The 19,817-nt window shown below is 38.2% G+C and overlaps 2 protein-coding genes across 4 annotated transcripts in view; one reads left to right on the top strand and one right to left on the bottom strand.

Annotated features, from left to right (window-relative positions):
- The first annotated feature begins 848 nt into the window (after nucleotides 1–848).
- LOC125020220 lies at nucleotides 849–5,850 on the top strand. Of its 2 annotated transcripts, XM_047605535.1 has the most exons (5): nucleotides 849–1,158; nucleotides 2,118–2,696; nucleotides 2,780–2,899; nucleotides 3,734–4,211; nucleotides 4,403–4,494. In XM_047605535.1, the coding sequence occupies exons 1-5, from the start codon at nucleotides 1,142–1,144 to the stop codon at nucleotides 4,412–4,414; spliced, it is 1,206 nt and encodes a 401-aa protein (XP_047461491.1). In that variant the 5' UTR covers nucleotides 849–1,141; the 3' UTR covers nucleotides 4,415–4,494. The 2 variants fall into 2 exon arrangements, with proteins under 2 accessions (XP_047461491.1, XP_047461490.1); XM_047605534.1 differs by having other exon boundaries at nucleotides 3,734–5,850.
- A 1,356-nt stretch (nucleotides 5,851–7,206) lies between these two features.
- LOC125020219 (tenascin) overlaps nucleotides 7,207–19,817 on the bottom strand; it is a 43,166-nt gene continuing 30,555 nt past the window's right edge. For both annotated transcript variants that reach the window (XM_047605532.1, XM_047605533.1), the window contains 11 exons: nucleotides 17,750–17,872; nucleotides 16,640–16,783; nucleotides 14,118–14,237; nucleotides 13,124–13,276; nucleotides 12,177–12,319; nucleotides 11,963–12,095; nucleotides 11,734–11,885; nucleotides 11,001–11,097; nucleotides 10,070–10,225; nucleotides 9,786–9,949; nucleotides 7,207–8,329 (listed from right to left, as the gene is read on the bottom strand). In XM_047605532.1, the coding sequence (XP_047461488.1) occupies nucleotides 8,225–8,329; nucleotides 9,786–9,949; nucleotides 10,070–10,225; nucleotides 11,001–11,097; nucleotides 11,734–11,885; nucleotides 11,963–12,095; nucleotides 12,177–12,319; nucleotides 13,124–13,276; nucleotides 14,118–14,237; nucleotides 16,640–16,783; nucleotides 17,750–17,872 (1,490 nt within the window). In that variant the 3' untranslated portion in view covers nucleotides 7,207–8,224. The remainder of the gene's footprint in view (nucleotides 8,330–9,785; nucleotides 9,950–10,069; nucleotides 10,226–11,000; nucleotides 11,098–11,733; nucleotides 11,886–11,962; nucleotides 12,096–12,176; nucleotides 12,320–13,123; nucleotides 13,277–14,117; nucleotides 14,238–16,639; nucleotides 16,784–17,749; nucleotides 17,873–19,817) is intronic.

Raw genomic sequence — 19,817 nt, 5'->3', positions numbered from 1 at the left:
TCAGAGCAGTTCTCCACTCCTGTAACAAATGATGATGGTTTGTCCTCTTTCCAGTTTTAAAGTTATACTTTTTAAGCATACGCCATCTGCGCTTCGGAGAGTTACGGTCGCGCTATCTACACTTGAAAATCGAGTGCTCGTCTACATCGCATCGGACGGTAAAGCGTTTGAGCGGTTTTATGGTGCATTCAAGCGCATCCCGTAAACTCGAAAGTCTATATTTTTCTTCGTATTTTCATTTGTTGAAATACATATATCAGTCATTACTTTGTTTTTATTTTACTACATTCTATTTAATGATTAAAACTAAATGATAGAACAAAATTATTTATATACAATATATATATATAATATATAAAATCACTACAGTGGTAGCTGGGGACAAGAATCCACAAGAATCTGGTGGAGTTTGCAGAAAACTATTTGATTAGTTTTTTTAATATTTTTTTTTTAATCTGCCCATATACATCATTCATTGGATATGAATTCAACATCACATTTTCAGAAAATGATGCAGTGAAATAGATTGAAAATCACCACAGTGGTAGCTGTAGAGTATGCGGAAAACAATTTCATTCTTTTCTTAATTAAGTTTTCAAATCTGACTATGCAGAAATGAGTTGGATTCTGAATATACTTCAATAATTTTGTTCTATCATTTAGTTTTAATCATTAAATAGTATGTAGTAAAATAAAAACAAAGTAATGACTGATATATGTATTTCAACAAATGAAAATACGAAGAAAAATATAGACTTTCGAGTTTACGAGATGCGCTTGAATGCACCATAAAACCGCTCAAACGCTTTACCGTCCGATGCGATGCGATGTAGACAAGCACTCGATTTTCAAGTGTAGATAGCGCGACCGTAACTCTCCGAAGCGCAGATGGCGTATGCTTAAAAAGTATAACTTTAAAACTGGAAAGAGGACAAACCATCATCATTTGTTACAGGAGTGGAGAACTGCTCTGATTTGAAAAAGCAGCATTTTTTTTTAAATGCTTTTCCACATTTTCGACATTTTCAGAAATAAAACACGTCAAGAGGAAACGTGTTTTTATGTGCGTGTTTCCTACAGCACTTGAAGACAATTACAGGAAATCGGTCCTGAACAGCTAAAGGCTGTACGAGGGGAGGGCATGATGTCTCCATCAAGGTAAGGTTTGAATGTGTCACTTACTGCAATGAGAAAAGTATAAAGGATTGTGTTCTTATTGGTCTTTGTGCACGTTGTGTAACCATTCACTTTGATAATCATCATCATTCAGGTGGTATTTACTTCTACACTTCACAGCCAGTGATTCTTGACCAGCGAGACTTTTTGTCCAACACTTGTGTGTTGATTTTTTTATTTTATTTTTTATTTATTTATTTATTTTTAAAGAAATTCTCTTCAGAAAAATGTCGTCTTGTTAGGTTGGACACAAATTCTCACATTTACTTCCTGCAGTGGTGCTCCTGCAAAAGCTCTTAATGAGGGCAGAGCTGGCAGTGTCAGACGATGGGTCTATGAATTAAAAGACTATAAATATATGTAATATATGGTAATAAATAAATAAATTAAAACATCCTTTGTCCTGTAAAAAAAAAAAAAACAATCATCATCTATTACCTACTGCTGCTGGCTAGGCTAGGCTAGTTAGTAGCTGACTGCTGGTCTGCTGGTTGGTTTTCTTGTTGGACAAAGCTTCTAATGGAGTTTTGCCTCACCCATCAACCCTAACCCTAACACTAAACCCAACAGTGTAACGTTCCCTCAGAGTCTAAACACCAATAGCACATAGAAAACCCTTATTTACATACGGATGTTTGCACCTGCTGTCATTTACACAATCAGTCCAGTTCCAGCCAAAAAATAAAATCCATGAAATCCTCCCAAATATTTTCACAGTAGTACTGGAGGCCAATGTAATGCAATGTTTAGAGCTAAATAGAATGACTTCTGTTTTGTCAGAGTTTAAAAGTAAAAAATTCCAGGATATCCAATCCTCTATGTGTTTAAGGTATGCTTGGAGTTTAACCAGCTGATTAGTTTCATCTACATTGATGTCCGTATGGGATTAAAAATGACGAGCACACACATATTCTTCTACAGGCATTTGTTTTGTGTTACAGGACTGAACTAGAGGAAGCCTTGTGTCACTACATGACACACACCCTCAACAACATCAACATAGTGAGAGATTTCTATGAGGGGTTCTCTATATGGAAGGACAAGAGGTGCAAGGAAATCAACAGGATGAATGGCATCAAAGACAGGGCTGACGGACTGAAATTCAGTCATGTTATAAAGTCAGAACACAAATGCTGCGCCTTTTGTAATTTTTTGAGCCTCAACTTCAGGCAGTTGTGTGCAGACAGGTGTGAAGAGTTGAGACAGGAGCTGGATGGAGTGTTGAAGAAAACCCTGGAAGGTCTGGAGAACCTCCACGGCTTCCTGGATGCAGTGGAGAGGCTGGCTGTCACCTCACCAAACATTTTCATGGAGAACCAGGTGTTACGCCTCCCTGAAGACTTCAGACATGTTCAGGTTGTCATCACTGCTGCAACAGAAATCTGCCCTCGTCTGCTAGTGTTTAAAAGAGATGCCAAAGTCTTCTTCACTCCCAAACTTCAGAATGTTGAAGTGTTGATATATCAACTGGACAAATACGTGCAGATCACCAAGAAGATCTGTAAGACGTTGGAGAAAAGGTAAAGCATTAGTTAACTTTAATGTAATCTTGCAAAAAAAAAAAAAAAAAAGGAAACATCTCTTAGAAATGTGTCTCTCACAGATGCTTGAAGGTATTTGGCATGAAGCTGACCAACAAACCTGTGATAGACATGAATGTGGATTTGTCTGAAGAAGAGATTCAGAGGATGCTGCATCACATTAACCATCTTTGTGAAATCAGGTAAGTTTTCATTGTTGGTCATATTGGTATTAACTGAATTTCTATTCTGCCCCACAGCCTAGTTCTAGGGAGGAAATGCGATATGGACAATATTATATCAGAACATGCGTCTCAATCAGGAATGGTGTGCTTTAACTTTTCTAAGCGATTGATTGAACCCGATGGGAATAAACGACAGTAAACCTAGAGTTTTTTTGCCATTGAAAGGAATAGAGAAGTCCAAATATTCAGAAATATACTCACTTGCTTTGCTGAAAGATTACTTGGCCATTCTTTGGAGTAGAAAAATTAAAGTTTGTAAGAGACATGACAAATGTGACTTTCTTTTCCACAAAATGGTGTTTCAATATTGTTTAACATGGGAGTCTCTGGTCGCACTCTAACTCCAACTCTAGCAAGGGGAGTTTGCAGTTTTTAATGAAAAAAAAGTTGTCTGGTGGCCACATTTTTTGAGCTACAGAAATAAAAACTATATAAAAACGTGGGAATTTTTATTGGCTTTCCAACGGGTTCTTGGTTCCTGTAGGTCCTACGGTTTGGACTCCAGACTCAGCTGAGCGACGAGCGCACCGAGCAGTTTTATAGTTTAGTTTTTATTTTTATTCACAGAGTGTGCCATTATTGTGCTGAATTGATTCTGTAGTAAGATTGCCTGCTTGTTTGAACCCAAACCATGATATATAATATATTTTATATCTAAACCTGCCAATAATCAAAAAGCAATCTGCACCTAAAAGAACAGTGTTAAGGAAAGAGTCATGACGTCAAGTAAGTAAAATGATGCCTTTTGTCCCACATCTGTACAAAACAAAACATTATTCTTTTCTTCAACAGAGAAGACCAGAACTTCCGCACAGTCTTCTTGTTCCAGGATGTGTATTATTCTGATTTCATCCAGGAGTTCAATGAGCAACAGCCCAGGATGCTGCAGTTTCTAGCTAAGCTGGATAAAGCTGCTGATCAGCTGGAAAAAATTAAAAAAAGATCAACGATCTCCAGTTTGACAGGCAGCTCAGTGGGGGCAGTTGGAGGTGTGCTGTCCATCGTTGGGTTGGCATTATTATCTTCAGCTTTGATTAATTCTGGTGCAGTGTTGGGAGTCATAAGCGGTGTCATTGGTATTGTCACCACTGCCATAGAGGCTTTAGGTAATTATGTGCAACACGTTAAAGCCGACGAAGCCTCTCAGAGCTTCATGGAAGGTGTGAAGTGTCTGCAAGATTGTCTGGAGGACATGATCAAACAACCAATCCCAAGTCTAGAAGCAAGTACATTAGATGGGACCTTAGCAGCAACCAAGATTGTTTTAAAGGTTCGTGGTATTGGAAAGGTTGTTGATGTTATTCTTGATGCTGCCTCTGCTGTTAAGCAGGTGGCCTTAGACTTTGACATAGGTCTCATCCGTTTGAATGCTCTCTTCATTGGCATGGATATATTCTTTATATGTAAAGACATTGTCAGTCTGACCAAAGGCTCCAAGTCTGAAGTCTCACATTTCATCAGAGCCAGAGCTGAACTTTGGAAATCTGAGATGGAGTCATGGAAGAAGATCCACGATTGTCTGGACAAAGGTCTGCAAACATCAGAGGAAAAGCGTGCTGTCCTGGAGAAACCATTTTATCATTTAGGAAATTCACTGAATCTGGTCACATCCAAACTGAAATCAAAGAGAGTCGGTAAAGATCATTGACTGTTTAAATATGGAGGCAGAAGCACGTAGAGCTCCCCCTGGTGACTGGCTGCAGTATAGGTCATAAGCTCCACCCCTCCATGTTAGTGGATGGAAGTTAGGCCAAACTATTATTCTTTAAGGTTGATTTCTGACATTTTAGGTACGGATGAGTATCGTGAAGGATTTATCCGACGCTGATACTGTGCCTGAACTGGTGTTTTAAAAATGACAAACTTTGCCCCAAAATGCTGCTTTTTTATTTTTAAATCATTTTGTGAGGTGCAAGTTGAATAGAATATCGCTTTAAATAATATAAATAAAACTAAGAAGTAAATGAACCAATAAAAACTAAAATTCACAACAGACTGTTATAATGATGTAAAAAAATAATAAAAACAGTGGTGTGGGGTCTGTCAGGTTATCAAAGAAAAAAAAGTCTATGCGTTGTCAGATTCCAGGTATTAACTCTCTAGCACAATATCTCCTTAGAGCACTTGTTGCAGGTTACTTATGACGAGTGTGAGTCAGACCTTACCCCAGATTCCACGGCTCCACGGTCAGTCGTGACAATTCATGTAGGTATTCTGGAGGTTCACTGTTCACGTCACATGTAGCATCAGCACAGCAATAGACCTAAGGAGGCTAAGCTAATTAAAAACTCACTGGCACCAAATGAAGCACCCAGATCAGTCTGGTTACTACCGTCTGAGTCAGCACCGGGGCCATTATGGTACAGAGTATCTGTACTCATCCCTAATTTTAGGTAGTTAATATAATGCTGATGCATGTTCAGTTGTCAGTTTCTGAGAAGTTTTGTTTGAGTTATGCTATAGAACCATTTATATGTAACTGGTGGTGGTAGAGTTTGTCCAATGGGAGGAAGTGGGGACGTGTTTCCATTTTTACAGTCTATGGTATTGATCATGTAGTCGTACCTTTACTTATTTTGTCAAATAAACACAAGCTTTGGTAAGTGACCAGCTGCATTAAATCGTTACATTTCAAGTTTTTTGCACATTCTATTCTTTCACTGATTGAAGTTTTCTTTTTAAATTTCTGAAATGTTGTGTTATATTAAATGTTGTGTTTTTTATTCATTTTTTTAAGTCACATCATGATCTACATACTTTTACTGAGCAGAGGAATTGTGTTTCCAAAATCAGCATAAAAAACACAACTCACTTTACAGCTCATTTATGTATCAGTGAAATTTGTTGTACAGATCAGTTAATTATAAAAGTATAATGAAAGAAAGAATAAACTGAAAGAAAAAAAAGCACGGCAATTTGTTTTTATTAATTATCTTTAAATGTCCAGGGTTCTGTTGGTGACGTCCTTTGAGAGTTTAACTCACTGGTTCTCAAACTGAGAAAACCCCTCAAACCCTTACCCGTCCATGGCTGAGATCAACAACCTAAAACCCAAATTGCTCCCCGGGCGTGGCCCCTCTTAGAGGCTGCAGCCCACTGTACACACTGCTGTGTGAATGAATGGATGGGTCAATCAGCAGGATTGTATATCCTATGTGGAATCAGTACAGTATAATTATGTAATTATACTGGATTTGCGCACTTTAAATCACCTCCCTATCATCCAGGTACAGGTACAGGCATGTATTTACCTGGATGTGTATTTTGAACTGTAACTGTTATAGGTGATGTTTCACCCTCGACACACACTCAATGTTGAAGTGCAGGTTTAATCTACGAAGGAAGTGGTTAATGAAGAAAAACAAACAGGAAGTCTGTGATGAACAAAGCAGCGTCGTGTCCTCACAGTCTGAAGCTTCCTGTTACTTGTGCTTCATGACAGACTGGAATCATTGTGATCTCTGGGTTTGAACGGATGATCATGTAGTCAGGTGATCATGTAGTCATGTGATCATGTAGTCATGTGATCAGCCTTGATCTTGTTCAGGTTGTCATCACTGCCCTCTGCTGGTTTCTCCTGGTAGAGTTTAAAACACATGCAAAAGTCATCCTCACTCCCAAACTTCACAATGTTTCAACAAACGGGTCCTTGACGTGAAAAATAAAATAAAATAAAATAAAATAATAATAATTTTTTTAACAGCATTTATATGTATTATTTCTTGTCATACCTATCTCTGTTTACAGTTATTTATGTACCCTTTACCTCCTAATTGCCCTTCGGAAAATAAATTTTTGTGTTTGATATCTGATCTGAATGCCTGAAAAAAAATTTAAGAATAATATTGTTTAATACAGGGATTAAATGACACCCCCCAAAAAACTGATTTAGTTTTTATTTTTAAGTGAATTCATCTGTATTTTTTATTTATTTTTAATATTGCCTTGTTACATGAAGTATTTTTATATATATATTTTTTGCCACCTTTTCATCAAAACAAATGCAGCTTTAACCTTCCTATTAACTTCTAGTGTCAGTTAGACGTGTTTAACTCGTTTTATTGTTTTATTATTTCAAGTGAAACATAAAGAAATTAAACCAAAACTCTTAGTGGAGGACACTTGTCTCCACTGACTCTTTGTGCATCTGACCAGCAGGTGGCGCTGCAGAGCTTTAAAACACACCTGACTCTACAACGTGAAGACTTTTCAGAACCCGAGGTTTTGTTTCAGGAGGATTTCGGAACAAAAACAAAAGAAAACAATTTGTCAAAATATGTTTTTTTATTAGTTCTTGAAAATCTTATTTCAAATAACGAGGCACATAATAAAAAATAAAAAATAAATCCTGCATGCACAGACGAGAAGTCGCCTCTGAGATTAAGTTTTGGTACATCAACCTGAAAATTGATTCTAGTGCTGCAAACTTTTTACAAAGAACACAGGAGGCTGGAGCATTAAACACTATGATAAATGGACAAAGACAGAACCTTATTTATAGTTCATATTTGTCGGCTGATCAGGTCTCTGAGGATCATTTAGTTTGATTAATAAATGGTCAGAGCTGCAGGGAACCATCACATCTGCTCTTATTGGATCGTCTTCACTGGAAACTGTCTAAGTGCAGCATCAGCATCTGATTGGTTGATCCACTAAGAGGCTAAAAGTTTCCACTAAGATAAATACTTATTGGAGCTGTGGACACCAGAAGGAGGAAGGATGAGTTTGTCTTTGTCTCTTTAGACTCTGATGAAGACGTCGAAGGTTTCTAATGGTCGCACTCCAGCGTCTTGGTTCCCTCAGGTCCTCCAGCGGAGAACACGTGCAGAGAACACTTTTCAGTCGGATGAAAGGATCCTGGACTTTATTTGGTTGGATGTGAGGAAGTGAGACCCGACTCAAGCACATCCAGATTATTATTAGCAGGTCTCAGGTCTGTGACTCTTCTGAAAGCTTATCGTTGGTGAGGGAGAAGGAGGTGGAGATGAATGGGCTAATGAATGGATGCATCCTTGTGCTGCTGCAGGTTTTTTTTTTTAATAAGTAATGCACGGTGTTTTTACGTTTTAATGTTTTCTGGGGCCACGAAGACGCCGAGTTGGTTTCAGATCTCTCGACGCGTGAAAAGTAGAAGCGTCGGTGTGAAAAGAAATGGACAGTAACATACTGATAATACATCCTCATCTCCTCCACAGTTCAGTCCGCTCTCTATGCATGAGCTGTTGACACACTGAAGTCCATGTGCGTGTGTTGACCAGTTCATCATCATCATCATCATCATCATCAGTTTGGTCCTCTAGCTGGAGGCCTGAAGGCGGCCGGTCTCATCTTCATCTCAGTGAACGGGATTGAAAACTCTTTTCCTTTCCAGCTGGTCCAGATCACACCCTGAAAAAAACACAAAGACACAATTAACATCCATCCTGATCTGGTCTCTAGAGTCCAGGTTAGAGTCCAGGTGTGAACACTGATCTGGTGTCAGTCCACATGTGGAGCTGGTCTGGGACACATGTGAACCAACATTAGCTGCGTTTCCATCACAGTTTTTCTCAAAATAAAAGTGATATTTCTGAAATTTCAATGAAGACCAGTTGCTTTTTGTACGTGTTTCCATTGAAAGGTGTTTTTTGTATGTGAATGAGCTGCAACTGTGGTAGAGTCTAGTCTTTATGAGATTTCCCATATTTCTCTTCATCTCTCGTCACTTTGAGGAAGATGGACTTCAAATGAACTGTTCACATGACCCCCTGCATCATCTCCAAGGAAATGCAAAAAAGTGTTTCCGTTGCACTTTAGAGATAAACTTTTATATCGATACATCTGAAAAACAAATCACGAGAGTAGAAATTTTTTAGCTTTAGATATCTGAGAAATGTTTTGCATATTTCTAGACAGAATTGAAACACAGCAAATGAGTCTGTGGAAGAGGAGTTGAACTCATAGAATTGATCACCTGAATAAGTGACGTCTGTTCATTAGTAACAAGATTGCGTTAACTAACTAAAGGAGAAAACTAGACTAGAATCAACCCAAGAAATGAGTGAACATGAGGAGGCTGAGTGTGATTCATCATGTGATTCATTACTGATACGACCAGGTTAAACTAATTGTAGCTCTTTCTGTTTCCTCTTGTGAATCATGAATCCAGACTACTGCCACCTGCTGGTGTGGGGAGTTATTTCCTATATGTACCAGCTGGTTGTTGGCCACAGTCTTTGTGATGCGTTCAAGGGCAACATGAATATTACAGTTGGCCATTGGCGTCGCTACTTCTTTAGATATTGGTTTGTTGTGGTGGTGGTGGTGAAAGAAAATCTTCACCCATGTTTAAAATCTGAAACCTTTCCCTCACCTACACTCGACCAGACGTTGCTTCTATTACCTGTGGGTTGACTGGGCTGACCTTCTTTAATGTTAACCCCTTAATATTCCAGCCTTTTGGCAAAAAAACTTTACTTTTTAGTAAAGTAACTGAATGCTGTTCATGAACATGTTGGAGCTCGTTCATGGTCTTGGTCTCTTATGAAAGCCAAGACTCTGAAGCTTATAGTTCTTGATTTCTATGGTATTATTTGATAAAATACAAAGATTGTGATGTTTCTCGTTCTTTGCCAAGATGTTGAAACAGCTCTTCGTGGATTTTTATGGGACTAAAAGTAGTTTTTGGACTGAAAATATGAATACTATACTATACTATGAATACTATAATGGATTATATCAATGAAACCAGAAGAAAAGTAGCTTTTCAACCGCATTTACTGAAACACAACTCGTCACTCTGTCCCATATACGACCCAGCGGAACATGAAGAGGTTAATGAGCTCTTTGTTAGATGCCTTTTTACCTGGTGGTTGATGTCGATGCCATAGACACCATTCAGGTTGGCCTCGTGGCAGTTCTTGTACCACCAGCCTCCTCGATAGGACAGAGCACAGCTGGTAATGAAGGACATGGGGTCGCGGTCCTTGGTGGAAAAGATGCGGTTGTTGTGGTAGCTCAGAGAATCTCCTGAAAATTATAAAACAAACAAACAGATATGAAGAATAGGCAGAGGAACAACAGAAGGAAGCGATGAAGCTCCATTCAGGTCAGTTTGGGTTCAACATGTTTTAGGAGCTGAACACTGACCTGCTGTCCCGCTGTATCCGCCCACAGTCAGTTTGTAGTTCCTCTTCGCCACCGCGAAGGTCGAATACTGAGCGAAGACCGACTCGTCTCCGTCTCGCAGGTCGACTCGTAGGATCATCGTCTTCATCGCTGTCAGGTTGTGGAGACTATCGAGGCCTGAAGGATGTGAATCAGTTTGAGTCTTTCTGCTCATGTTCAGGTTTTAAAGACATGAATTAGTCTGGTTATGGAGGAAGATGAACATCCTCTATCAGCCATCAGTTAAATTAATGTTGTTATCGGTCATCTTTAAGATCACTAATAAAACAGCACTGGCTTCAGGGTAAGTCAGTGTTTCTCTATATTGTAGAGAACAGACAGAAAAAGTTTGCAGCTTTTCAAAGAATAAACCCTATGTATTTAGTTACATACCAATAAATTACTAAATTATCACAAATAATCATCTTTGAGTCCAGACAGATGGTTTTGGAAAACATTCATCAAAGTGTTCTTTAGAAAAAAAATGGATTTACCCACAAAAAGGGAAATCCAAAAACAACTGGTTGTAATCAGTAACATACCAATAAATCAGTGACTCTTAAAATAAAGATAAAATCATATCCACATCTCTGTGCATGGCCCTTATTGACTGTCACATCCTGGCTCAACTCAGTCCTGGTTAAAGGGGTTTTCTATTGTGACTAATTGGATGATTTTTAAGAACAAAGTGAATTCTGGCCCTCAAATTAAAATAAACTCATTTATGAATACAGACAAATGGTTTCGCCAAATTTAAAGAAATTTCATCAAAGTGCTCTTCAGATATTGTGTTGTGAGAAATGGGACATGCCCAGATATGTTCAAACCAAAAACCAACAAACAACAAAGCTGCTAAGTTCAAGGTGAAAAACACACGTGAATAAAAATATCTTCCATCATGTGTCTCACTCACCGAGCCAGAACTCTCCATTCAGATCTCCGAATCCTTTAACGTACGCTTTCCAGTTTCTGAAGAAATCCACAGAACCATCCTTCCTCCTCTGGAAGACCTGCAGACAACAAACAGGACAAAGTTACCCTGAAACTAAGTCAGAGTTCATCCCTGATTCATTTCTGCAGAAAAACACTGAGAGGCCGTTTTTCGTGTTCATTTGTTATTTTCATTAGTGACCAGACTCAAAATGACATAATACAGAAAACAGGTAAACATCTGTTAGCACATCTGTTGGATGGACATACAGATGAACAATTACATTTAAAAATTAGTAAGAAAATTGAATTAAACGAGTAACTGTTCAGATTAAATTAAATTAATAATTTATTTAAATAAAACAAATAATTGTTCCAATTAAATGAAATTAAAATCAAAATTAGTTTAAATGAAACAACTAATTGTTATTAAATTAAATTAAGTTAAATTAAAATCGTAGTATGTTTTATTTGTTTCTTTCATTTTTTGTATGTTCAAGACTTAATAAACACTACCTATCTACCTAATATAAACTATTAGTCAAATAAAATGCACTCTGATAGGTTCAGCATAAACTGGCTGACACTCGAGGCTGCAAACAACCCATAATTCCATAATTCCACACTCATGTATTTAAGACCATGTGACATTAAAGACTAGATCTCAGGCTGCAACTCTTTCCTGTCTCCAGTTCACAGAGTAAATCTGATCGTACTGTCCAGCCACCGCCGTCCGTCTCCATGTCGCAATAAACCGTTATCGGAGTCCCTTCTTTCCCATGAGGGAAAATCTCCACCTCTCCCGACGTCATGATGCCGTTCAGGAGCTCCTGAGAGCAGTCGGAGGGGAAGGGGAACCTCAGGACGCCTGAGGAGGAAGAGGAGGGAGGAGGAAGATGAGCTGGTTATAGATGAAGAACATTGACCGTGAGATGAAGGACGTACCGGTGGTGAACTGAGTGGAGATGGCCGTGGTGTAACGTCCTCCTGATTCAGCCTGGAGCTGCACCGCGTACATGGATCCGGGATGAAGTCGGGTCAGGTTGTACTGCGTTACCGTGCCACCAACGATCACTTCCTGTTCACAGAGACAAACAGGAAGTCAAGAGTCATCCTCAGGGTGAGTCTCAAAGCTCCCAGAGTGAAGAACTCTTCTCACCTTCGTTTCGTGCCCTTCGGTCTGATAGGTCAGTCTGTATCTACCCACGGGCTGGGATGGTGGTTTCCATGACAACAAGGCAGTGCGAGGGGTCACATTTTTGGCCTGGAGGTCTCTTGGTCCATCTTCATCCTGACCAGAATCTGGAGAAAAATGGATTCTTTAGTTTAATGGATGAACGGAGGTCAGAAAACATAGAAACATCTGTTCAACAGATTAGAGATTAGATGCTCCTGGTAGATGAGGAGGTGGTGGTGGTAACCATGGTAACCAATTAATCATCTCCTTATAAATCAGGGCCAACATCTTGTTCATGTTCTAAGACTGTAGACATTCAGGACTGGAGGAGGAGGTGGAGGAGGAAATGGAGGAAAAGATGTAAGAGACGATGGAGGAGAAGGACATGGAGGAGGAAGAAAAGAGGAGAAGATGGAGGAAGAGGAGGATAAGATGGAGAAGAACACAGAGGAGATCAGGGAGGAGGAGGACATGAAGAAGAAGTTGGAGGATCAGATGGAAGAGGAGGATATGGAGGAGGACATACTACTACTCCTTAATTTTTTCCTCTTCTTTTCTTCCTCCTCCTCTTTCGTCTTAATTTTCTTCTTCCTCCTCCTCTTTCTTCTCCTGCACTTCCTTGTCCTCCTCAATTTTCTTCTTCTTCCCCCTCACTTCATCGTCCCATTCTTCTTCTACTACTTCTACATATTAATTATGTCTGTAATTATTAATACGTGTGTGTGTGTTTGTACATGTTCATCTATCTTTCTGAGGACCAGGTTCAGTTCCGTCAGAGTGAGGACGTTTCTGTAAAGTGATGTCCACCCAGCCTCCTGGTCTCTCTCCTCTCTGAGGCTGTTCTAGAGGCTTTTAGGGTGAAAGCTACAGGTTATCAGGTTGTCGGGTCATCATGTGAAGGTTAGGACCAGTGTGTGTGCTGCTCTGACCCCTGCTGGTGGTGGTGAAGCTGGTGGAGGCCGGTGAACTCTCCAGGCCTCCTAGCTGACTGGTGACGGTGACGGTGTAGGTGGTGGATCCGTCCAAACCACTTAGCTGCTGTTCGGCTGCGTTTCCAGAGACGGTGACTCTCACCTGTGGACCTGCCGAAAAATATATATATTATATACATTATTCCACAGTTTAACCCTCCTGTTACCTTCATCTTTTATCACACCTTTTTTTTTTTATCATGGTTAAGTGGTCCCCAGTAATTTAAACCTCCAAAAAACGAAGTTAAATTGTTTATGTGTCCTTTGGGTACTTTATATTTGTTTGTTGACCTAAATAGCTCTTTAAATAAAATTAACCCCCTCCACCCCACTCTTACATCCAGAACAAATTACTTTATATCAAGTACATATTCTTATTCTCTACAAAATTTGGTATGAAAAACTGTTACTACAACTACTATCAAGAATAATAAACATATTATGTTGGAGTCAGTGTCCCCATTAAATTAGGAAAAGTCATTAAATCTGACGCAGATATATTTAGACATTAAACATTGAATGGAGTCAAATTGTTAAAGGGACATTTATAGTGTAAGTAAGTGTAATGTGCAATAGTGATTAAGGGAGATGTGGAATGTCATCATGTGCAACAGTGACAATGGGAAATGTGTAATACTGTGGAATCTTGGCAGAGGGGTATGTGTAGTAAAACAATATGCAACAGCAGCAAAGGGATATTTACAAAACAATCATGTGCAAATTTTAATTAATGCTTGACAGCATGCCTTGGTCCCATATTATCTGCAAACTATTAGTTGTTCATGTTGCATGCTTGTTTTTCTTTTTGTATGTTTTTGTTCAATTATAATATTATGTTAATAGTATTTTTTTTTCAATTATCCATATGCATATATCAATCATTCAATCAATCAAACTGACCCCAAAGATAAATAATAGGAGGGTTAAATAATGACTCCTGGTGGCTATGTACCTGAACCTGAGCCATAGACGATGGAATACTTATCAATGGCAGCCAACGCTGGACGCCACAGTAACAAAGCTGTGGAGTCGGTGACGTTCACGGCCCGTACGTCTGTAGGAGGGTCGGGGACTAAAAGGGAAATAAATGAAGGAGGCATGAATGTATTTCTGTTAGTAGTAAGGTTAAAGGATAGTAGTTTTATTTAGTGTGTGTGTAATCATGTTGATTAAGGGAATGGCAAGCCACATGGTTATGGTTATTCACCTGTTGGTTTATTTTATTTTATTTAACCAGGAAATAATTTCATTTAATTTCAGAATCTCTTCTGCAAAACAACAAAACAAAACAGCAAATAAACTGTTGAAATAACAAATCACATCACTACATGATGATCACCAAGATATCATGTGCATTCAATTCTCAAATAGTCCTTAATCATAGCCATCCTGTGTATGCCTCCATAGAGGCGCCTCTATCTGGCCACCAGCCGTACAGCCGAGTATAGTCATGTCTGTTTCTTCTTTTTTCTTTTGGGTGTGTACACATGTTTATAATTACTGGGAATCTCGTACCATCAATGATATCCAAAAAATGTTTTGTTGGTGTCTTTAGATTTCTGTTTGATTAGGTCATCCACCAGTTGACCAGTCATGTGACCAATCATGTGACCAATCATGTGACCCCTAGGGGGAGATTTTAAAAAAGGGGTTGTCTCTCAAGTCTGAAGACGAACACGTAGCTCGAAATATCACTGTCATTTTTGGATGTTTTAAATAAATGCCCTAGTGTGTGCACTTTCTTTTTTCCTGATCTTTTTTTTTCATTTTCATTCCATTTTTTTGCAAAATAAAAGCGATATTCCTGAAATTTTGATAAATTGCTCTCACAGTGCTGTGCTGTAAGGCTCGTCTGGTGATATCTCATAATTCTCTTAAAGTCTCGTCACTTTGAGGGAGATGGACTTCAGATGAACTGGTCACATGATCCCCTGCGTCATCTCCAATGAAATGCAAAAAAAAAAAGTTTTTCCATTACACTTGTGTGATAAACTTTTATATTGATGCGTCTGAAAAGCCATCACACTATCACGGAAGGTGGACTTATAAAGGTCTAGCAACGGTCTCATATAAGCTGCAGTGATGAGTATCTTAATGCTGCATGATCCACTGAATCTAGAGATTTGCATGCATATATAAAATGTCACTGTAGTCAAGTATTGATAGAAAAGTCACCTGTATCAGTCTTTTTGTCGCACTGAAGGACAAACATCCTTTGTTTGTATTGTAGAAACCCAGTTTGAGCCTGAGTTTCTTTGTAAGGACCTTAGTATGGTACTTAAAAGACACATTTTCATTGAAATAATATCCCAAGTATTTATAGACTGAAACTTAATAAATAACTTGCTCATTTTGTGTAACATTTTTTGTTGACTGTTGGTTTTCTTTGATCACTGTAATTACTTTGGTTATATTTTAGAGCACGTTATCATGGCTGATTATGTTTTGTTTGTTAATAAATGGTTAAACTTGGGTTCAAATCGAATCTCTCTGTCCCTCAGAGACTTTTGGAACAAAGTTGGTGATATTTTCACAAAAAAACACAAAACTACTCAGTGTAGAGTGAACAATAGAGTGAGAACAGATATAGAGACATATGCTTGTGATGGGAATCAGAGAACTGAAACTGATCCAGGATGAGACGCCTCAGAGGAAACTTAAAACTGAACGGATCATTTCCAGACCCAGCAGCTGCTTCACACATCAATGTGATTTATTTCATGCAGAAAAGAAACATCATTCACGTTTTAGTTTAGTTAAAACAAAAAAAGAGAAAACAGGAAATGATTCATATCTGTTTTCAATCTCTGTGTTAGTATTTTTCTGATATTTCAAGTTTGGTTTTAGATTCTAAAATAAGAATAAATAAATTAATGCACCAGAAAGTGTCTTGATGCCTGTAATGCACCCTTCAGGGTCTGTGCATTTTTTTAATTTTTCCAAGTTTGTCTTTAAAACCTGAAACAAAAACTGCAAAAACAACTGATATTAGATTTGTATTTATAAATAAATAAATGAATAAATAAAAACACAGAAAATTAAAAAATATCTTCATGTTATCTTCATGTTGTTGCTCCTGAGGTGATCTGCACTTGAATGAAGCAGGAAATAATCTCCACTATGAACACTGGTCCAGGTCTCTCTGAAACTTCTTCTTCTTCCTCTTCCTCTTCCTCTTCCTCTTCTTCTTCCTCTTCTTCTTCTTCTTCTTCTTCTCTTACAAAAACGTCTGCTTTTATTTGAATCTAATAACTTGTGGTTTCTCCTTTACTTCTCTTTCTGGTTTCTGGTTTCATAGTGTAAAGAACCACAGGTAAACTTGCTTTGCTTTTTCTTTTTAAATTGGAAATCAAAACCAAACTTGAAACACCAAAAAGCAAACGAAGCGTTCTAATTATTATTCAAGGAGCTGTGTCGGCTGTCATTTCTAACTCCTACTGAAATCCTGTAGGAAATTAAATCTGTAGAACTCACGTGTCATGGCGAGGTCTCTGGCGGGGTCACTCTCGTCCAGTCCCAGAGTGGAGATGATGTTGACCTCATAAGACGAACCGGGTGAGAGTTGTGACAGGAGCAGGGAGGAGTTCTGTGAGTCCACTGAGACCGACACCGGCTCACCTACATAAAACAAGACTCACTGGTTCATTCATTCATCGTGTGGTTCATTACTGATGTGATTGTTGATGTTAAAGAAACCCTGAACTTCCATTAATTGACTGTACAGGAAGTTCTCATTATATCTTCTTCTGGAAATGATTTATTCTGTTATAAAATTATGCAAATAATGCTGAGAGCAAAATCTCCAATACGGGAGAGCAACTATCAACTGAGAGGTTATTGTAAGTTTAGGCATTAAAAAGAGACACATTTCTGTAATTGGAGATAAATTTTGGTATGATGCCATGTTTAAATTTAAAAACATGCAACTCATTTCTTGTTTATGAAAGGATGGTTGGTGAAGATATTGTTGAGAGCTACAAAAGTGACTTTTCATTTCTAATTCTAGATTATTCCATAGATTGACTTATTTAATTGATACACATCTTTGTTTTACATCATACCTTGGTTTTCTATACACACAAGTCCCTCTTAATTCATATCTACTGGATCGAGTCTGAAACATCTTCTGAATACATATTTTTATTTACTTTATGCATAATTTGAGCAGTTTTATAGATCATTGAATTTTAAGGTCTGTAAGTTTATAAATAATTTGTTAGTTGAGTCTTGATAATCATCCCTGTTGATCACTCTCTTTAGTAATATGAAAACTGGTTTTGTGATTTGTATTTATTGTACTGTGACTGAATAACATACTACTACAACTAAAGACTGAAAATAAATGAAAGTTCAGCTGCAGCTCATGAAGACATCCAGACCAAAAAGACAGAGTTGGTGCTTCTGTCACTGTACACTGGTATTTATCATTGATTTTATTAAGCAAGTTTATCTGTCTGGGTTGAATTTGTCATGAGCATCATGAAAGACTCATAACACACTCACCTCCGCTTTCTGACTATTTGTTTTATTGTTTCTGTCTCTAGATGCTTAGAAATGAAATAAAACCTGAGTTTGGTTTCTCACCCTCGTCTGTGTGGGTGTAGGTGACTTTGAAACCACTGACGGAACTTTTTGGTTTGGTCCACGACACTGTCATTGAGTTTTCTGTCACTTTGCTGAAGACAATGTTGGTCGGAGGCTCCGGGCCTGGAGGGTTTGACAAATACAACAAGGGAAATTAAATGAAAAGCAAAAGATGGAGGGAAAGAAGTGAAGTAAAGGAGGAGGTGAAGGAAGAATAAAAGGAAAAGAATGAAAGGTGTCATCGTAACAGTCAAATTTATTCATCCACACATTTGTTATTAGTGCTCCAATGAGTTTGTGTGTATATATGTACAGTGCAAACATATATACAGTATACACATCATATACAGACATACAGTGGGACATTTAAATGCAGACGATGGTCCTGGGCAGCAGCAAAGGAGAAAATGATGACATTTTAATGCAGCGGTTAGCGCGTCGCTCAAATCCTGAAAATAAAAGCGTGGCAGGAATAAAAGACGTCAAACGAACAAAGGAAGACAACGGAGACAAATCCACAAAGTCATTAAAAGTGAACAAACATGAGTACATTTAGATATATTAATACGACAGAGTCACATTGAAAGCGTTAGGAAATGATTTTTCTGAAGTTTGGATCGTTTTGAATTAAAGACAAATTCAGGATTGGACTAAAACTAACTTTAACATATTATAAATTTGGATTGCAAAACAGAGTTAGACGTCTCTAATATCCTGTCAAAAAAGCCAAACACAGAATGTACCATACTGTCAGTCTGCACAGTCCTGACCCATGCTGTTTTGTTTTTTTTGACAACCAGACTGATTCAAAAATTAATTTGCACACTTTATGTTGAAATGTATAAAAAGGTGAAGACAGACCAGACATACAGAGACCAGCCGTGGTCTTACCCTGGTTTGGGTGAGAAGGTGAAGGGGTGTCAGTGAAGCTGGCTGTTAGCTTACCCTGAATAAGAGAAGACCAGAGCAGCAGTGAATGAATGATTGAATGTTGTTACTGTTGTTTTTGATGTCAACTCAGTTGACCAGGACAGACTGGAGACCCACCTCCAGGCGGGTGATAAATAATACTGAGCGGAGTTCCCCAGGGCTCGATTATTGGTCCTCTTCTGTTTAACATTTTCATTTTTTCATTTGGTCAAAATATAGTAAAGCTCAACATATATGTCGATGACACCTGAATTTACTTCCAACACCTAGAAACTAAAGTGCCAAACAACAGGTTTCAAGAAGAAGAAATTTGATTCAGTGTTAGACTGAAGTTTGATTTTCTGTCTCTGCAAACCACAAAACGTCCATGAAATCTTGTCGTAATCTCAAACCAGTCAGAGAGTGCTCAGAAGACAGAACAACAGACGCTTTTTTTTTTAGCAGATCTCTCCTAAAATCTTTCCTAAAATATCTGTGTGTATAAAACCGTGAGACATAATTGTTTAGAAGTAGACTGTCAAAATAATTAAGTATTCAGAAACAAATCCTGCAATATGGAACTCAAAAGTATGGCCTCTAGCACTCAGACTTAAGTACTAATTTCACCCATCAGAGTCAACTGTCATTGACACTTTCTGGTATTTCATGTTTGGTTTTAGACTCAGATAAAAGTAAAAAAAATAAAAGTAAATAAATTAATGCTGGAAACACCTCTTGACAGATATTGTTGAGCCAACCGTGTCAATGCACATCTGAGGTTTGACATCAATAACTGTGGGCTTATGGAGGCTGTTAATTATTACAATGAAATGCACAAAGCTGAAGAATGAGTGGACACACACAACATCAACACAAAACACAAGTTCTTAGTGAATTTTCTTCAACATGTGATAAAACAACAACAGGTTATTTCACTGAACCAATGTTGATGAATCTGAAACTGTAAATCGTGAGATTACAGTTTTCAAGAGCATCAAAGCAGCTGACCTCTTGAAATGAGCATGTCCAGTGAAGACGAGTGATGATTAGTTAACAATGAACGGGAGTTTTAATCCAGTCAACATCAACTGCAGCAAAGACAGAAGGTCTCTTTATTCTGAGCAGATTGAGACTGAAGAGACAAGTTTTCTGATACAGA

The sequence above is a fragment of the Mugil cephalus genome, chromosome 14 (assembly GCF_022458985.1).
Source record: "Mugil cephalus isolate CIBA_MC_2020 chromosome 14, CIBA_Mcephalus_1.1, whole genome shotgun sequence".
NCBI lineage: Eukaryota > Metazoa > Chordata > Actinopteri > Mugiliformes > Mugilidae > Mugil > Mugil cephalus.
The sequence above is the reverse complement of the archived record's forward strand: the minus strand, read 5'-3'. Positions and strand labels throughout refer to the sequence as shown.

Coding starts and splice junctions, on each gene's coding strand:
- LOC125020220 (XM_047605534.1), top strand. Junction 2,697..2,779: donor TGTAAGACGTTGGAGAAAAG/GTAAAGCATTAG, acceptor TGTCTCTCACAG/ATGCTTGAAGGTATTTGGCA. Junction 2,900..3,733: donor AACCATCTTTGTGAAATCAG/GTAAGTTTTCAT, acceptor TTTCTTCAACAG/AGAAGACCAGAACTTCCGCA.